We start from the raw sequence: 16,346 nt of genomic DNA, 5'->3' as shown, positions 1-16,346 counted from the left end.
TATTGAATTAATGCAATGCTACTGCTCTTATATATAAGTATGAAATCTATACCAAAAACTAATGTTGCCTGGAAACGCTTAATGAGAAAACATTTCTCTGATAAATGTGTTTGGAATTTAAGTAGTTTCTCAACTAGAATGAGAATGCCATGGGGAGAATGTATCTAGCATGTTAAATGACAATGAAAATCTCAGTGCCATGCATATTTCTCTTTGCTTAACAAATAGCATACTTATGTGTCTATCTTTCACAGGAAGACAAAAGCTCTCTGAACCAATTAGCTTTAAGACCTCACAGGTAAGAAAATCAAACCTAATTGAAATGCATTAAGGCAATTCCATGACTGCTTATCTTGTCAGCATTAACTAGATTATTCTTCTAAAGGGCAATTCATATTCGTGTCTATGCAATGAAGCATCTAACAAAAAATCAGTGTGACCTTGGGCATCACTGTGATTTGTTAGTGACAGGGAGGACAGGAAGATGAAGATTCACTATAGTGACACTTCATATCAATAAAAATACAAGATGAAAAGGGTACCTTCAGCATAGATGTTAGATGTTTACATCTGATAGACACAACGACAGTTTCTGAGCCAATACAATATTGACAAGAGGAGGCTCTTCTGAAATAATACTTTATTTTGATTATGAATTGATAGGTGCCTACAAACTATGATATACTCATCTTCATTTGGTTTGGATTTCATGTCAGAAGTTCAGTAACCGTGTTCCAAAATGTGAAATTCTTCAGGTAGCTTTAAAGGGGAAATGAATGTAGAGATTATATGCATAGTCTGGAAGATTAAGTTAAAATATTCATTTTCTAATAAACTTCTGTGATTTGGGAGGGTGGGGGGAGGAAAAAACCCCTGCCTACGAAATGCTCAAAAATAAATGCTATAGCTGTTAAATAAGTGCTCCCAATCCAACAATACTGTTAGGTAGAGGTTGACTTCCATGCAAAATACAGCAGAAATCTTAGCCTGTCAACCTGGGCAAGTCACTTTCACTGCATATTTCCAGATAATTGAAACAAATGTAGCTTGTACTGGATAGTTATGATTATTAAGAGTAATACAAGCATCTATTCCATCCTTTGCATGCACTAGTTCACTGACTTTCCCCCACCCCTATGCAGCAGGTTCCATTACCATGTCCACTCTGCCAATGAGGAAATAACAGATGAAGAGCAGAGAGGTCAAAGACTTGCCCAAGGTCAAATAGCTATAATCAGTGAACATAAGACTCAACTCTACTGCTAGAGCATTAGCCATTACATTGCCCTGTGAAGGAGAGCCTTTGCCTAATTTAAAAGCTGCAAATAAAGCAACATTTTAACGGTTTCATTTAGCATTTACTAATATTTACATCAAGATTTTCTTGTTTTTAAGACATTACTTTGTATTAGCATTTCAGCTTACTTTAACTCAGTCAAGAACCTTTAAGATGTATTGTCCAATTGGAAGGGATTGTCAAAAAGATCTCTTTGTCTTTCTACTATGTTTAAAGACAGTTTAAAATTCTGCTTTTTCTCTTCACCAGTTGACCTTCTTGACACCTTTCTTCTCTTCTTCTTTCCAATTAGGGAAGCCACAAAATCCCAGAGGTGTCAGATTAAAAGAGGAGCTCACAGTACTGTAAGATGTTGTTCCAAGTGTCAATACAATTGCACAAGAGACCGGGCAGTAGAGCAGGTGAAATAAACATTTCAGTAATGCATAAAGCATTACCATGGGCACCCACATGACCCTCCAAAAGGCAAGCATCACAGTACATCAGTGTAAGTTTTCCAGAACACGAAAGCTTTCATGAAACATTAACACTGACTTACTACTCCAGGTGGACTCCTTATGAAAGTGAGTGATTTTCTAAAGTGCTTTACAAAAAGGGAGAAAGAAAAATCTATAGGCCAACTCCATTTAGTCCCCCAAAGAATAGGCTTATTTTGCTGCTGCATGAGCACCTCTAATAATATTGCAGCACTTTTAGAAAGGATGGATATGATTTCCCTAACCCACATCTCCCATCGGAGAAAGTGCAATAACAATTAACTATTAATGACAAGAAGAAAATAAGCTTTCTTTCCCCTTGGCAATCTGTCACAATGAACTCAGATAGTAGCTTGAGAATCAATTCAGTGTGTTTTCTGTCAGATGGATATTATCTTAGGGGTAAGAGAAGCATGCCCTTCAGAAAAGTGCTCTTCTTATAGATAAAACTAAATGGGTTTTTGCATTATTATTGCTGATGTGCTTCCATTTTCATAAATCATGGACAGATTTAAAATTTAACTGAATAGAGTCAGCAATAAGAAAATTACACCCTCTCCTTTCTGGTTCTTTCAAATCAACCTCTAGTTAAATTACTTGATTATTTAGACCAACTTTTTTATCTGAAAAATCAATGTTTGGGTAGCAAATTAATTTTAAGTTTTAGCATCTGGGAGAAAGAATTTCAGCACATTTTTATTTTTGAGATCATTTGTTGCACTTTGGGTTGTCTCAGAATCATGATTGAGAACCATTGTTTTTGCCAACACTTCTTTTGCTATGATATGTGATGCCTTAACTGTTTAATATATGCAGTAGGAACCAAGCTTTTCATCTTTATACCTAAGCACACAAACCCATCATCCTGTTCATGGCATTGGCTAATGAGCTGCCATCTCTTTGACCTATTTTCCTTCCACAATGTTGATATTCAATGTACAAAAACCCCCTTAGGATTAAATAAAAACTAAACTCTCTTGACAAAGCCTTCTAGGGGACAAAAGATAATTTTACTATTGGCCCATCACAAGTCCTTTGGGAAACCTTCTGAAAACTCTGCTTGTCTCAAGGCAGACATTTTACTTTCTTGTCAAAATAGAACTTATTAGAAATCTCTCTGTCAAAATTCATCTCCTGTCTCCTTTGAACTTAACTCATCAAAGTTTTAAATCCCATGGATATTTTGATACTTCAAATTTGAGAAGTAAAAAAATTACACTTTCAAGCATCATGGAGTAAATGGGACTGATTCACCCTCCTCCTTGAAACAAATAAAACACCAGGCAAAATATATGAAACAATGGTTTGCTGACATTGGACAACAGATAGCATAGGACAGTGATCCCTGAGAGAAGGAATTCAGTCGGGGGAAGCTCACCAGTATCTCAGCTTGCTGTCTGGAGAGAAGAGAACCTGAATGGAGCCTCAGAGGAGTTTACTAGTAGAATTCAGAAAGGCCAAGGAGGTTAGACTGAGGGTGGTGGTGGGGGGCACAAACATTCAATCTATAACATTATCCTCCCCTTCTCACATGCTGGCCAGACCTTGCTCCTGAAGCCAATGCTTTCCTATCAGGAATGTCTCCAGCAAGTGGCAATTAGACATAAAATATGCCCACATGGATAGCCTATCTCCCCCCTCCCCCGATCAAGTGGTGAGTAGGGTAAGGAGGTGTTTTTTCTTGTTATGTAAGTACTTCCAATTTTTTTGGACTTGTTAAGTTGCTGATTCACAGACTAAAATTCTACTGCTTGAAGCTCAGCAATTGCCAACAGTGAGGTCTCCAGCCTGTATGTGGCAACCCATGCTAGGTCTGAACAGTGGGATGACAGGCTCTGGGAGTAGAGAAAGAAGTCTCAGTTTTGCCTTTGTGACTCACAGTGCTCGAGTGGTGCCCTCAAGACATAAAAACAACAGTAGGCCGGATTTGGCCTGCAGGCTATAGTTTGATGATCTCTGCCTTAGATTAAACACTACTCTGATCCCACCTAATAAAGTCTTGAGGGAATCAACCAAGTCTTGAACACAAATCTCTAGAGAACCAAACTGTTTGTAAGTTAACTACTTGGAAATTTAACAAAGAAACTTAAAGCTTAAAATATTTAAGGAATACAAAAATACCCAGCACCCACACAGTTAAAGTTCCCAAAGTCCAGAACCAAAAAAAAAAAAAAAAAAAAAAAAAATCTTCCAGTCATACAAAGAAACAGAACATGTAACCCATATTGCAGAGAAAAAAAAGAAAGAAAAGAAACAGACCCAGAAATGACAGATATAGGCGTAATATACAAAGGAATTAAAGGAGTTATTACAATGATATTACAAATGCTCAATAAGATAAAGTATGAGCATTCTAAGAAGAGATAGTGAAGATATGAAAAAGACTCAAGTCTCACTACTAGAGATAAAAATTATATTATCTAGGATAGAAAATACAGTGGATGGATTTGACAGCAAATTAGATCAGACAGAAGAGTAGATTAAAGCATTTAAAGACATAGCAATAGAAACTATCTAAAATAAAACACATGGAGAAAAAAGATAGGAAAACAATGAACAGAGCCTCATTTAGTTGTGAGACAATGTCAAATGGCCTACTATATATTTACTAGAGGCCCAGTGCATGAAATTTGTGCACTCGGGGAGGGGGGGGTCCCTCAGCCTGGCCTGTGCCCTCTCGCAGTCCAGGAGCCCTTGGGGGATGTTCGACTGACAGCTTAGGTCTGATGGGGGCAGGGGAGGAGGGGGGAGCGGGCCTAAGCCATCAGTCAGACATCCTTAGTGCTGCCACAGAGGTGGAAGAGGCTCCTGCCACTGTGGCTGCACTCGTTAGCCACGAGCCCGGCTTCTGGCTAGGCAGCGCTCTCCCTGTGGGATCGGGTCAAAACTGGCTTTCTGACATCCACCAAGGAGTCCCAGATTGCAAGAGAGTGCAGGCCAGGCCGAGGGACCCCACCAGTGCATGATCAAGGCCAAGGAGAGACATGGGAGGTTGGCCAGCCAGGGAGGGACTGCAGGAGGGCTCCAGGGCATGTCTGGACCCTCTCACTCAGTCCTGATTGTTGGGACCCCAGCAGCAAGCTAACTTACTGGTCAGAGAGTCTTCCCCCTGGTAGTCAGTGCATGTCATAGTGACTTGGTCGATCAGTCTACTGTCTGCCTCCTGGTGGTCAGTGTATGTCATAGTGAGTGGTTGAGCCACCTTAGCATATCATTAGCATATTATGCTTTGATTGGTTGAATGGCCAACCAGTTGACCAGACACTTAGCATATTAGGCTTTTATTATATAGGATGCAATTGGATCCCCTGAAGTGTGTGTGTGTGGCGGGGGGGGGGGGGGGGGGTTGGGGGGAGGAAGGGGAGCAGTCAGAAAAAAATATTTAAAGAAATAATATATGAAAATTTGGCAATTTAATGAAAATCATAACCCCATATGCAGGAAGTTCAATATATCTAATGTAGGAGAAATGTGAACAAAAGCATAATACAGCAGCCCATGGACAAAACTGTTTAAAAATGTCAGAAGTCAGACTGTAATAATTGAGTTTCTATTAACATAGAGTTTGAGGGAAGTACAAATATATGAAACTATATGTAATGGAGTGAAGATTTAGCATCATGAAAACTGAGATTTCCAAGAGCATACAGAACTTTTGGTAGTTTATATGTACTAAGCAATTCAGGTTGTTAGTCGTAACCAAAATTACTTGTACTGAATCTGGGAAGAAGGTATAGATTCTCATTCACTCATTAATCCACTAACATTCATTCAACAAACAGTTGAGCTCCGGTTTCTGCAAAAGCACATTAGGAGACATAAGAATGAACAACACTGCCCTAACCAGTTTGGCTCAGTGGATAGAGTGTTGGCCTGCAGACTCAAGGGTCCCAGGTTCGATTCTGGTCAAGGGCATGTACCTTGGTTGTGGGCACAACCCCAGTAGAGGGTGTGCAGGAGGCAGCTGATTGATGTTTCTCTCTCATTGATGTTTCTAACTCTCTATCCCTCTCCCTTCCTCTATGTAAAAAAAAAATCAATAAAATATATATTTTAAAAATAAAAAAAAATAAAAAGAATGACCATCACTAGCCTTGCCCTCTGAGATCTAATAATTTAGTTACCTTATGAGTGTTATGGCTGAAACAGTTTTGCAATTGTTTGACAGACACATATGTAGGTTTTAGCTGTGTCTTTCTTATTTCCTCATGCCATGAAATTACAGCTAATTTAGAATAAATGCCCTTTCCAGAGTTTTCTATATCTTCTCAATGTGGGAAATCATTTTCTAGGAGCAGGTGGTGGGTGGTAATACTTGTGGTAAAAATAGTTTGCTGTTCAGTCACCTCTTTGATTCATCATTCCTTATCGCTAACACAAATGTTTCCTGAAGCTTCTTATCTAAAATTTTATGACAAGTAAAAATGTAACAGTCATGCAATGGTGCACAAATATTTACAAACAAATATGAAATGAAGGAGCACACCCCAAGAAAAATGACCTTTGTGTAGGTGTACATGAAAATGAATGAGCATGTCTCAAAAAAAAGACCTTTGAACAACTCTCTATATAGTATAAGAGTAGTCATCACCATAAATCCATAACCTGAAACAGATAACAAAACAGAAAGTAGTTTATACTTGAAGTACTGAAAATCATGGGACAAGAACCTCAAGTTTAATTACTTGCTTATTTAGACCAACTTTTTTATCTGAAAAATCAATGTTCCTTTCTCTCTCTCTCTCTCTCTCTCTCTCTCTCTCTCTCTCTTTCTTTCTTCTTTTCTTTTTTTCTTTTGCTGTAAAGGGCATTATGAGGCTGTTTTTCAATGAATTAGGTCTATATGTTAGATAATAGTATCAATGGTATTTTTATGATATTAATAATCATTCTATGACTGAGGGAATATTATTTAAGGACCATACACTGAACTATTTAGGGGTAAAGAGTCAACATATCTGCAATTTATTCTCAATGATTCAAAAATTTTAATATATTTTGTTGACTTCTAAAACTTAACCATGATGAATAACCTGCTCAAGAAATAACCATCAGCATTACTGTTTTCTATTGTACAGGTACACAGTGATGCTCAATAGGTTGAAGAAAGATTGAGAGTGCCTCCAAAGGAAATGCCAGTTCAAAATGATTGGTTCAAACCAGGCTGATGTTCATACAGTATCACATCCACTAAGAAAGGAGATGTGTGTATTTCTAGAGATATATTTGTCAACAAGAGATATATTTGACATACACACACCTTAATGTGTCACTCAATGTATTTGCTCTAAATCATTTATAGCTGTCTGGAATTATCTTTTCTTGTTAGTTTATGTCTTTAATTATCTTTCTTCACCCACTAGAATGTGAATTTGTGAGATAGGACACACAAAAATACATATCTCTATAGCTATTTATCTATCTATCATCTATCTAGAAAGGGATAAGGAGAGGGAAAGATGACACAAGAGAGAGGAAAGGAGGGAGGGAGAGAGAGGAAGAGAGAGAGGTTGACAAAGCCAATGTTAAATATTAGTACAGGGGAAACTAAGTGAAGGGTATATGAGAATACTATTCTTGTACTTCTTAGATAGCCAGACATTATTTGTAAACAAAGTTACAAATGAAGATTGAAATCAATAATCTGGAAGGGAGCTATATAGAATGAGACTGATATGGTTTAAGATTTTGGAGTTTCTCTACTTATATTATACAGTGATTTGAGTTATAGTTGGTTCATAGCTCTCATGTTGCCTTGGAGGTCTGTTTCATTCTACCTTATAAATAGTCTATCAATACTCTATATCAACTCGCCTGAAAGGTAACAAATATTAAATAAATTTTAAGAAATGTATATTAAAGATATTTTCAGAAAAAAATAAAAGAAAATAATAATAATGAAAATACCCTACTGATCTCTAAAATCATGGCAAACTAAAGAACAATTTTAGATAATTTATCCTTTTCCTACTTTTGAATGAGAGAGATGTTAAGGACCTTATTTAAGCTTACAATTCATCAAACGTATTGAATAAGATAGCTCTGTAGTGAATACACAAGTGAGGAAGCATGAACCCTGACTTCAAGGAGCTCACAGTCTTCTACAGAAAAGGAAGAATAAAAGGAAAAACTAGGCATTGGCCAATATGTTTTAAAAATATTTATGGTCAGGATCATAAGTACAGTCATAATCACAGTTAGGTTTTGCCAATGAGCTGTGATTTAAAGGGCTGCTGATAATCTCCAATTGCTCAAAAAAAAATTTCACTTCAGTTTATTCCACATTGCCTGAGATAACTACTCTAGAATGCACATGACTTGAAAGATGTAGACCTCTAAGTCACTTTCCAGTGGAATCCTTCAGGTCTTTTCTCTATTATAGTCTAGAAGGGAGTTGAGTGTGAAAGTGAAGGTCAATTAAGGGCATGGGATGAAAGAACTGGAGGCAGCCTTGGAAGGAGAGGAACACAGAGAACCAGAAAGGAGAGGATAGCTGAGATATATATTGCCTTTATATAAGTTGCTTTTGGTCAGACTTGTTTATACAGTGGCTATACAGTGGCTTTAGAATTAAATAATCCAATAATATAAATGTGCACACTTTCTGTGTTGTGTAACTATTTGAAGACAGTCTCTGCATCCAGTATAAACTCCACGCAAGGAGAGCAGTCCTGCCTTAACCGGTTTGGCTCAGTGGATAGTGTCCGCCTGTGGACTGAAGGGTCCCAGGTTCGATTCTGGTCAAGGACATGTGCTTTGGTTGCAGGCACATCCCCAGTAGGGAGCGTGCAGGAGGCAGCTGATCATGTTCCTCTCATCAATGTTTCTAATCTCTATCCCTCTCCCTTCCTCTCTGTAAAAAAAATCAATAAAATACATTTTTTTTTTAAAAAAAAAAGAAGTCCCCCAACTATGACCATCTGATTTTGTGAAATGTGAACCAAGTGCATCAATTTTTAGAAAACTTAAGCTAAAAATGAAAAAGAATAAAACTGTGTATATAGTGTTGGAGTAAAGAATACTAACAACAGCTTGAAATAGCATGAGGAAAACAAAACAGCTCCTATGCAAGCGAACTGGCTGCACACAGGACATGGGGAGGGGTGAGTACATTTATACAAAATCAACAACAATGCTTGACAGCTGCAATTTAAGCCATAATGAGTGCCCTGCTCAGAAATCACCGTTAGCCACTACTCTGTTCTGTTGGTTTGGTACACAGAGGTGCTCAATCGGCCAAGAAAATGACTGCAGACAAAGACTCTTTCATTGACCAAACCGTAGGCAGGCTCCTCCGAGTCCTGTTTACTACTAGACCGCATCCTTGGTCGGGCCTCAGCCTGCCAAGTCCAGTTTGAGCAAGACTCTTAAATCAGTTTAGAGAGAATCCTCACCCTTGATATGTGATCACCCTTGATATGTGACCAATGATCTCATTTTCCATCTTTGATATATTAGTCCTTGGCCTGCCTTCAGCAAGAATCCTGTTAACTAGGTTTCGCAAGAATCCCCTACCTTTGATGTCTCCTCTTAGTAATTTCCATCCACTGACACCTCATTCTTCTTGTTAGCTATAAATCCCAAGCTGTCTTGGCTGTATTTGGAGTTGAGTCTGGTCTTTCTCCTCTATTGTAACAGTCTTATCTCCTATCGAAATATAGTCCCCAATAAAGCCTTCCTTATCACATTAACAAGTGTCAAAAAAGTTTTTACTTTAACATGTCCAAGGTAAACACCAGTTCAAAAAGTATTGATTGAGAAAAATACCAGGCCACTGTCCAAACAGGCCTGTTTCCCTCCAAAAAGAGATCCCATCTTTCAAGCGATATTTCAGTATTTGTCAACAGTGTTCATTTAAATGCAAGATATGTTGAAAGCTATTATTTCTTTTAATGCATTGGTCCTGACACAAAAAGTAAGTTTGGCATAGTTGAGGATTGGCATGAAGGCTAGTGCGGTGAGAGCTTACTTGGTAAGGGGGAAAAAAAATCTATATTTATTTAAGGAAAATATTGGTCAATATGTCTTATTTCTGTGGTTACTGTATAAAATTTCAAATACTGATAGAAAAATCAATCTTAACATTCCAAGAAGCTCTCAATTATCCACTAAGCACTCAGTGAGCACCACTGTATACCAGGCTCGGTTTGCTGGGGCATTGCAGGAAATGCCAAGGAAAGGCCGCCTGGAAGAGGTAACACTTTACCCCAACCTGGAGAACAAGAAACAGACAGCGACATGAAACTTGAACAGATTTGAATTACCCACTGGAATCTGTACAAGCGAGTGGTGAAGACAGAAAAGGTTTCCCTAGGAAATGCACAGAGTTTGCAAAACAAACAAGAGAGTTATGCTTTTCTGCGTCAGAGAAATAAACAATTCATGCTGCCGGGAGGAAGACAAGTGGAAATTAATGCCAGAAACGAGGTTAATTTTCTCTCAAATTAAAAAAAAAAGAATGTAATGTTCATGAAAAACATTTGTCATGCACTGTGGAGGCTGAGCCAATTATTCGTTTATTCATAATTTCGTGTGCCCGGTACCAGACACATGGTGGTACGGTACGCAGCAGAGGATAAAGCAAGAGATGCCAGGATTCTGCACGCAGTCAGACGGCGAGCTGTGGAGCCTCTTCCCTCCGGGTGTGCATCTATATAAATAGCTCCTCCTACCTTCTAGACACCCTCTGAATGAACGCAGAGGACGGAAGTTACATGACTCCCTCCACTGATAGCAAGGCAGGATTGCCAATAAGTAATCTGAAAGAAAGCATTTTAAAATGCTCTTTGGCCTTTAGAAAACTGCCGCTATGGAAAAAGGCATTGGCTTCATTGTGACCACAATTGATTGAAATGTCCTTTCTTCTCTTAATTCATTGGTTGATTAGAGCATAATGCCAATAAAATTAAGGACATAGAGCTTGAGCTTTCTTTAGATCAATTTTGTGGGTGCATGTATTATCCTTGGGTATAATACCTTTCCCCTAAAGCCCAATTTTTAAAAATATCAAATAAAAATGTTTTGGATTCACTTTTTATCCTAATTTTCTCTCCATTTGCCTTTTCTTCTGCAATGCAAAGAACACACACACACACACACACACACACACGGCTTTGTTTAAAAAATAAAGTAGCTGGAATGTAGGATTATCCAGAGGTTTAAGACTATCTGTTAAGCTAGAAAGAGAATGAAACAGCAGAGGTATTGTTGCAATTGCATACATGCAGTTATAACAATGAAAGAAATGGGTGGTGAGCTGCTGTAGCACATTCTAAAACTGACCCACAAACAGGGCAAAAAACTCAACTCCCTGAACACCTGGATACTGCTGTTAATACTCTTTCAAGTTATAGTATCCCTGACCATTGTTTCTCTTAGAAACGAGAGAAAGTGATTAGCAGAAAAACTGTCCTGGACCTTGCTCTGACCCAGCGGCAGCATTATCAGCTCCCACGGAGCCCTGTTTTTATTTTATGTTAGAATTACTATTTTACACCTCACACTTACTGTACTTCCCTCCTAACTCTCTTTGCTACCTTGAAACTTCACCTCCTTCCTTACAGGTCCCACAAGGGGAGGCAGCAGGAGCAAAGACAGCACTCCCCAGGAGAGAACAGGGCCTGACCCCAGCTATGGGAGGAGGAAGCTGCCTGAGCAGGGGCCAGGTCCTTGCCTGGGAGAGGTGAGACCACACAGAGGTCTCAGAGGCCAGAAGTCAAGGCCAGCCGCTGCGAGAGGACGGAGGAGGGCAGGACTAGTCAGAAAGAGGCTGCCCTTGCTGTCTTTTAGGACTTGGTTGTGGTATTCAGTGAATGGGCTGTAGTTCAACTGTCAAAGTGGCCAAGTTGGTGGAGGGCTGGCTCTGTCTGGAGACAAAGTCCCATTTGACCCAGAGATCCCACTTCTAGGAATATATCCTAAGAAACCCAAAACACCAATCAGAAAAAAATATATGCACCCCTATTTTCAAAGCAGCACAATTTACCATAGCTAAGATCTGGAAACAGCCCAAGTGCCCATCGGCAGATGAGTGGATAAAAAAACCTGTGGTACATTTACACCATAGAATACTACACTGCTGTAAAAAAGAAGGAACTATTACCCTTTGCAACAGCATGGAGGGACCTGGAGAGTATTATGCTAAGCAAAATAAGTCAGTCAGAGGAAGATAAGTATCACAAGATCTCACTCATATGTGGAATCCAATGAACAAAATAAGCTGAAGAACAAAATAGATCCAGAGACATAGAACCATGGAACAGACTGATGAATTTCAGAGGGAAGGTGGGGGTTGGGGTTGGGAGGGGAGAGATTAACCGGAGAACTTATATGCATATATGCATAGCCCGTGGACACAGACAATGGTGTGGTGAAGGCTGGGGAGGGGTGGGTGTGGAGAAGAGGAGGTCAATGGGAAAAAACACACGCGAACAAAAGAAAGTTAAAAAAAGAAAAGAAAAAGAAAAACATAAAAAAGCTATATGCTCATTTGGGCACAATTAGAAGCATATAATTGATGCAGCATATTGAAAAAAAGGATTGCCTGTTTCTCTTTTTTTGATCTTGACTTTTCCCTTGACAGTTTTACATTAAATGTCTTATCTTTGAGTCTGTATTTACCTTGCTGAAAGAGATTATGCTAAGAAAATATTCTATTCTATTGGTATTATTTCTTAAGTAACTATTAATACAATTTTTACAAATAGATATAATTAACTCTTACACTGGCAACTTTCTTTGAAAGTTTCTCTCTTTCCTTCCTGAGTTTATTGTAATCTGTGACTGTAACTTGTAAACATCTGTCTAGCATTGATGAAATGTCCCCCATTTGGGTCCCAATCAGCTCAGCAGCAAAGACTATCATGTTTAGGAGCCGAGCATCACAGCAGTAAGGTAAAAATGAACAAACAAAAGTGTTCTAGAGGGAGAAGCTCACAGGCTAATCCCTCTAAAGATTCCCTTTACACAAAGCTGAGACTTTAGGAAGTTTTAAAGGAAAATGATTACTAGAATAACATACATGTGATTAAAACACTCAATGTACTGAAAGTAGGGATTTTTCTTAGAAGATTAGTTTGAAATAGAATATGCCAGAGGCTCCGCCAAAGTGTCCTCAAGCCTGCCTGCTCCCTCTCTGCCTCCATAAAGGGTAGAATTTGCCCCAACATATTACCCCACCCTTTGTACCTCTGTAGACTTACTTTCATCAAGAGAGGTCTTTTGTGTCATCTGGAAATGGGTATTCAAAATGTAAACGTACCTTGCAGCCTTATTGCAGGTCCAAATTTATTTCGTCCTTAGCAAGTACCAGTGGAAGGACGAATCATCTTCTTTAATCTTTACAGCGAGGCTCCTACAAGCTGGCTTTTCCTCAGTCTCACTGAGCAACCACATCCCTGGAAACCCCGACTTCAGCCCTCCTTGGTCCTATCTTATCTGCCCCAAAAGCTGCGTGAGGACAGAACATGACTGTTTTTTAAGATGTTTTTATGAATCACTTTGATTAAGTAGTTGGCCATATTTTGTTACCACAAACTCTTTGTTAATCCAGTGAACATTTATTGTAATTAAAGTAGATTTTTATTTCTAATAAAATAAATATCAATATAATATCCCAAATAAACAAAAATGTGTGTCTTTTTGTTTTTCCCAGAGTATAAGGGTCATGAGACCAAAAAAATGAGAAAACCACTATGGTTTATCCCCAGGCATAATTGGTCCATTTCTTGCTCTGACCTCATAAGGTGCCATTGTGATGAAATTGCAAACCTCTCCTATAATAAGGCCCTGACTGGGCCGAGGATTTTGTCCGGTATAGCCCAGGAAGCTGATTGTGGTGACCTGTTGGACTTGGACTCCTTAGCTTGTTTTTGCCTTTTTTTTTTATTTTTGTTTTTTTTTTTCATTTTTGTTTTTTTTTTCATTTTTGTTTTTTTTTCATTTTTGTTTTTTTTTCTTTTTTTTTCTTTTTTTTCATTTTTCTTTTATTTAATTTTGTTTTTTTGTTTTTGGTTTTGTTTTTTTTTTTGGTTAGTCTTTTGTTATTTTTCTTTTATTTATTTATTTTTTATTTTTATTTTGTTTTATTTTTTTGTGTTATTTTTCTTTTTGTTTTTATTTTTTATTTTATTTATTTATTTTTGTTTTGTTATTTTGGAGTTGCCATGCCTAATGACTTTGCAGACCCCTCTACCATCGAGGAGCGCTGTGTTGGTGATTATGTACTCCGGAACACCATCGGCAAGGGAGCCTGTGCCAAGGTGAGGTTGGCCCGGCACGTACTGACGGGGACAGAGGTGGTTGTAAAGGCCATTAGTCGGCAGGGCTTTCCTAGATTTTATCGAGAAGTCCATTGTCTTCAGAGGTTCAATCATCCAAATATCACAAAGTTATTTGAGGTGATTGCCACCCCGGACAAGTTTTATCTAGTTATGGAGCACGTGAGGGGAGGGGACTTACTCGAACACTTGGAGAAGCACGGCCGCCTGACCGAGCGAGAAGCCCGCGCCGCGTTCCGGCAGGTGGTGTCCGCGCTCCAGTACTGCCACCAGAAGGGCATCGCCCACAGAGACCTGAAGCCGGACAACATCCTGGTAGATGATGATATGACCATCAAACTGGCAGACTTTGGTTTCAGTCGGGAGGTGAACGACCACAAACTGAGCACCTTCTGTGGCACCATCTACTACATGGCGCCAGAGGTCATGCAGCATGACCTCTACGATGGCCGCAAAGCTGATGTGTGGAGCCTGGGGGTAGCCTTGTACAAGACAGTGACGGGGAAGGTGCCGTTCCTGGGGGACAGCTTTGGAAAACTGAAGGAGCAGGTCCTGACGGGGCAGTTCGTCGTACCACACTTTATGACAAGGCAAGGTAAAAATTTTCTAAAAAAGTTACTGACTGTCGACCCCAGCCAAAGACCGACCCTGGAAGATGTCATGAAGGACCCCTGGCTCAACATGGGCCAGGAGGAAGAGCTGAGGCCCTACAGCGAGCCGCCCTGGGGTGACTTGGACCCCCAGGTAATAGAAATGATGCAGGACCTCGGCTTCAAGGAGGACCAGATCCAGCAGTCAGTAACGCAAAGGAAATTTGACAGAGTGATGGGAACATACCGGATCCTGAGAATGACGAAAACCAAGATGCCAGGACGCACCATCAGGGTAAGGCCCTACCTCTCCCCTGACACCAGGAGCATTTCCTCAAGCCATGAGGCGGTTCAGTCATTTGATGAGAAGACTGAAGAGCCTTCCATCCCCCCACACTACCTGTGGTTGAACGTGACCACTCCCCCACCCAGCCTGGAAACCATGATCTCCACTCCCCCATTGGATCCCATCGAGTTCAGGACAGCTACCCCCAGCCCAGATCTGCAGCTTGGCCCTGGGGGCTCCCCCACCATCCACAGCCGCAGCCGCAGCAGCCGCAGCAGCCGCAGCAGCAGCCACAGCCGCAGCAGCAGCAGCAGCAGCAGCAGCCGCAGCCACCGCAGCAGCAGGGGTGGAGCCCCAGAGGGAGCTGCCCATGAAAGCTGCCTCCAAGCTGGGCAGCCTGGTGGTGGTACCCCAGCCTCTTCCTCTGCCAACAGCCAGGGCCAGCGGGGGTTGGCTAGAAGGGCCTTCAGAATATTCTTGAAATTCACATGCTGTGGGTTACCCATCAACAAGAAACGTTTTAAAATGGCGAAAGTCAAACCAATATAATTTTAAAATTGTGGACGGTCAGGGCAAGGGCCACAGTCAACTCGAAGATGCGGAGCTCCAGGAAGGCCGGGCACGTGGTACGGGAGACGAGCCAGAGGTTGGGAGAGCAGTGCCAGTAATACCCGCTGTGTGTGCAAGGTGAGAGGACTTGGTCCAGCCGACGATGGAGGCGTGCACACTACCGAGGTGTCCTCTGCTCGGGACTCACATCAGGAGGGTATCCAGCAGCGCCGTGGTCTTCGGAAGCATCTTTCCCAGAATGCCTGCTGAGCGGGGAAGACTGCGTGGCGCCCCCTGGAGGTCAAGAGGAGAGGCTGCCCTCGCTGTGGGTCCACCCCTCAGCCCCTACCTGACTGAAACGTCAGAGACTGGACTTTTTCCTGGGTCCCTTTCCTCCCCTGCTCCTTGGCTCCCATGTTTGTGGGACTTCTTATTAAAGTATTTAGTACTCCCAAATTTTCTAATAAACTTGATGATCCAGAAAAAAAAAACTGATTATCAATCTTCTTTTTCAGAAACTGTTTCTCTATCAGAGTGGATATTAAACATTTGTAGTGTGGGATTTCTGACGTCCTGGGTGAGCTTCTACTAGAAAAGGAGTTGGGGAGAGGAGAGGAAAGAAGGGGAAGAAACGGGGGCAATAGGAAAGGAGGAAAGGAAGGGGTAGGAGAAAGAAATACCAGTGTTACCAAAATCCTGGGTTACTACTGAGAAGAAAGCTGAAATTTTGGTAACACCTTTCCTCAAATGTAGTAGGGTGCTAATAGGATGTGAAAGAGAAAGAGTGAGGTGCAAATGGAACAGTGATAATGGAGAAAGTGAGATGAGTGGGAAGGGTTGAACACTCCCATTAGAATGTAAGCTGCAGGA

At 40.5% G+C, this 16,346-nt stretch overlaps 2 protein-coding genes across 2 annotated transcripts in view; one reads left to right on the top strand and one right to left on the bottom strand.

The window, feature by feature from the left end:
- Nucleotides 1-16,346, bottom strand: part of PTPRR (protein tyrosine phosphatase receptor type R) — a 248,135-nt gene that overhangs the window by 155,581 nt on the left and 76,208 nt on the right. The window lies entirely within an intron of this gene.
- On the top strand, nucleotides 13,935-15,746 carry LOC308243862 (serine/threonine-protein kinase MARK2-like). The gene has a single exon (XM_080659661.1). The coding sequence runs from the start codon at nucleotides 13,938-13,940 to the stop codon at nucleotides 15,474-15,476; it is 1,539 nt and encodes a 512-aa protein (XP_080515787.1). The 5' UTR covers nucleotides 13,935-13,937; the 3' UTR covers nucleotides 15,477-15,746.

Source organism: Plecotus auritus, assembly GCF_963455305.1.
Source record: "Plecotus auritus genome assembly, chromosome: 3".
NCBI lineage: Eukaryota > Metazoa > Chordata > Mammalia > Chiroptera > Vespertilionidae > Plecotus > Plecotus auritus.
This window is presented reverse-complemented; position numbering and strand designations above follow the sequence as displayed.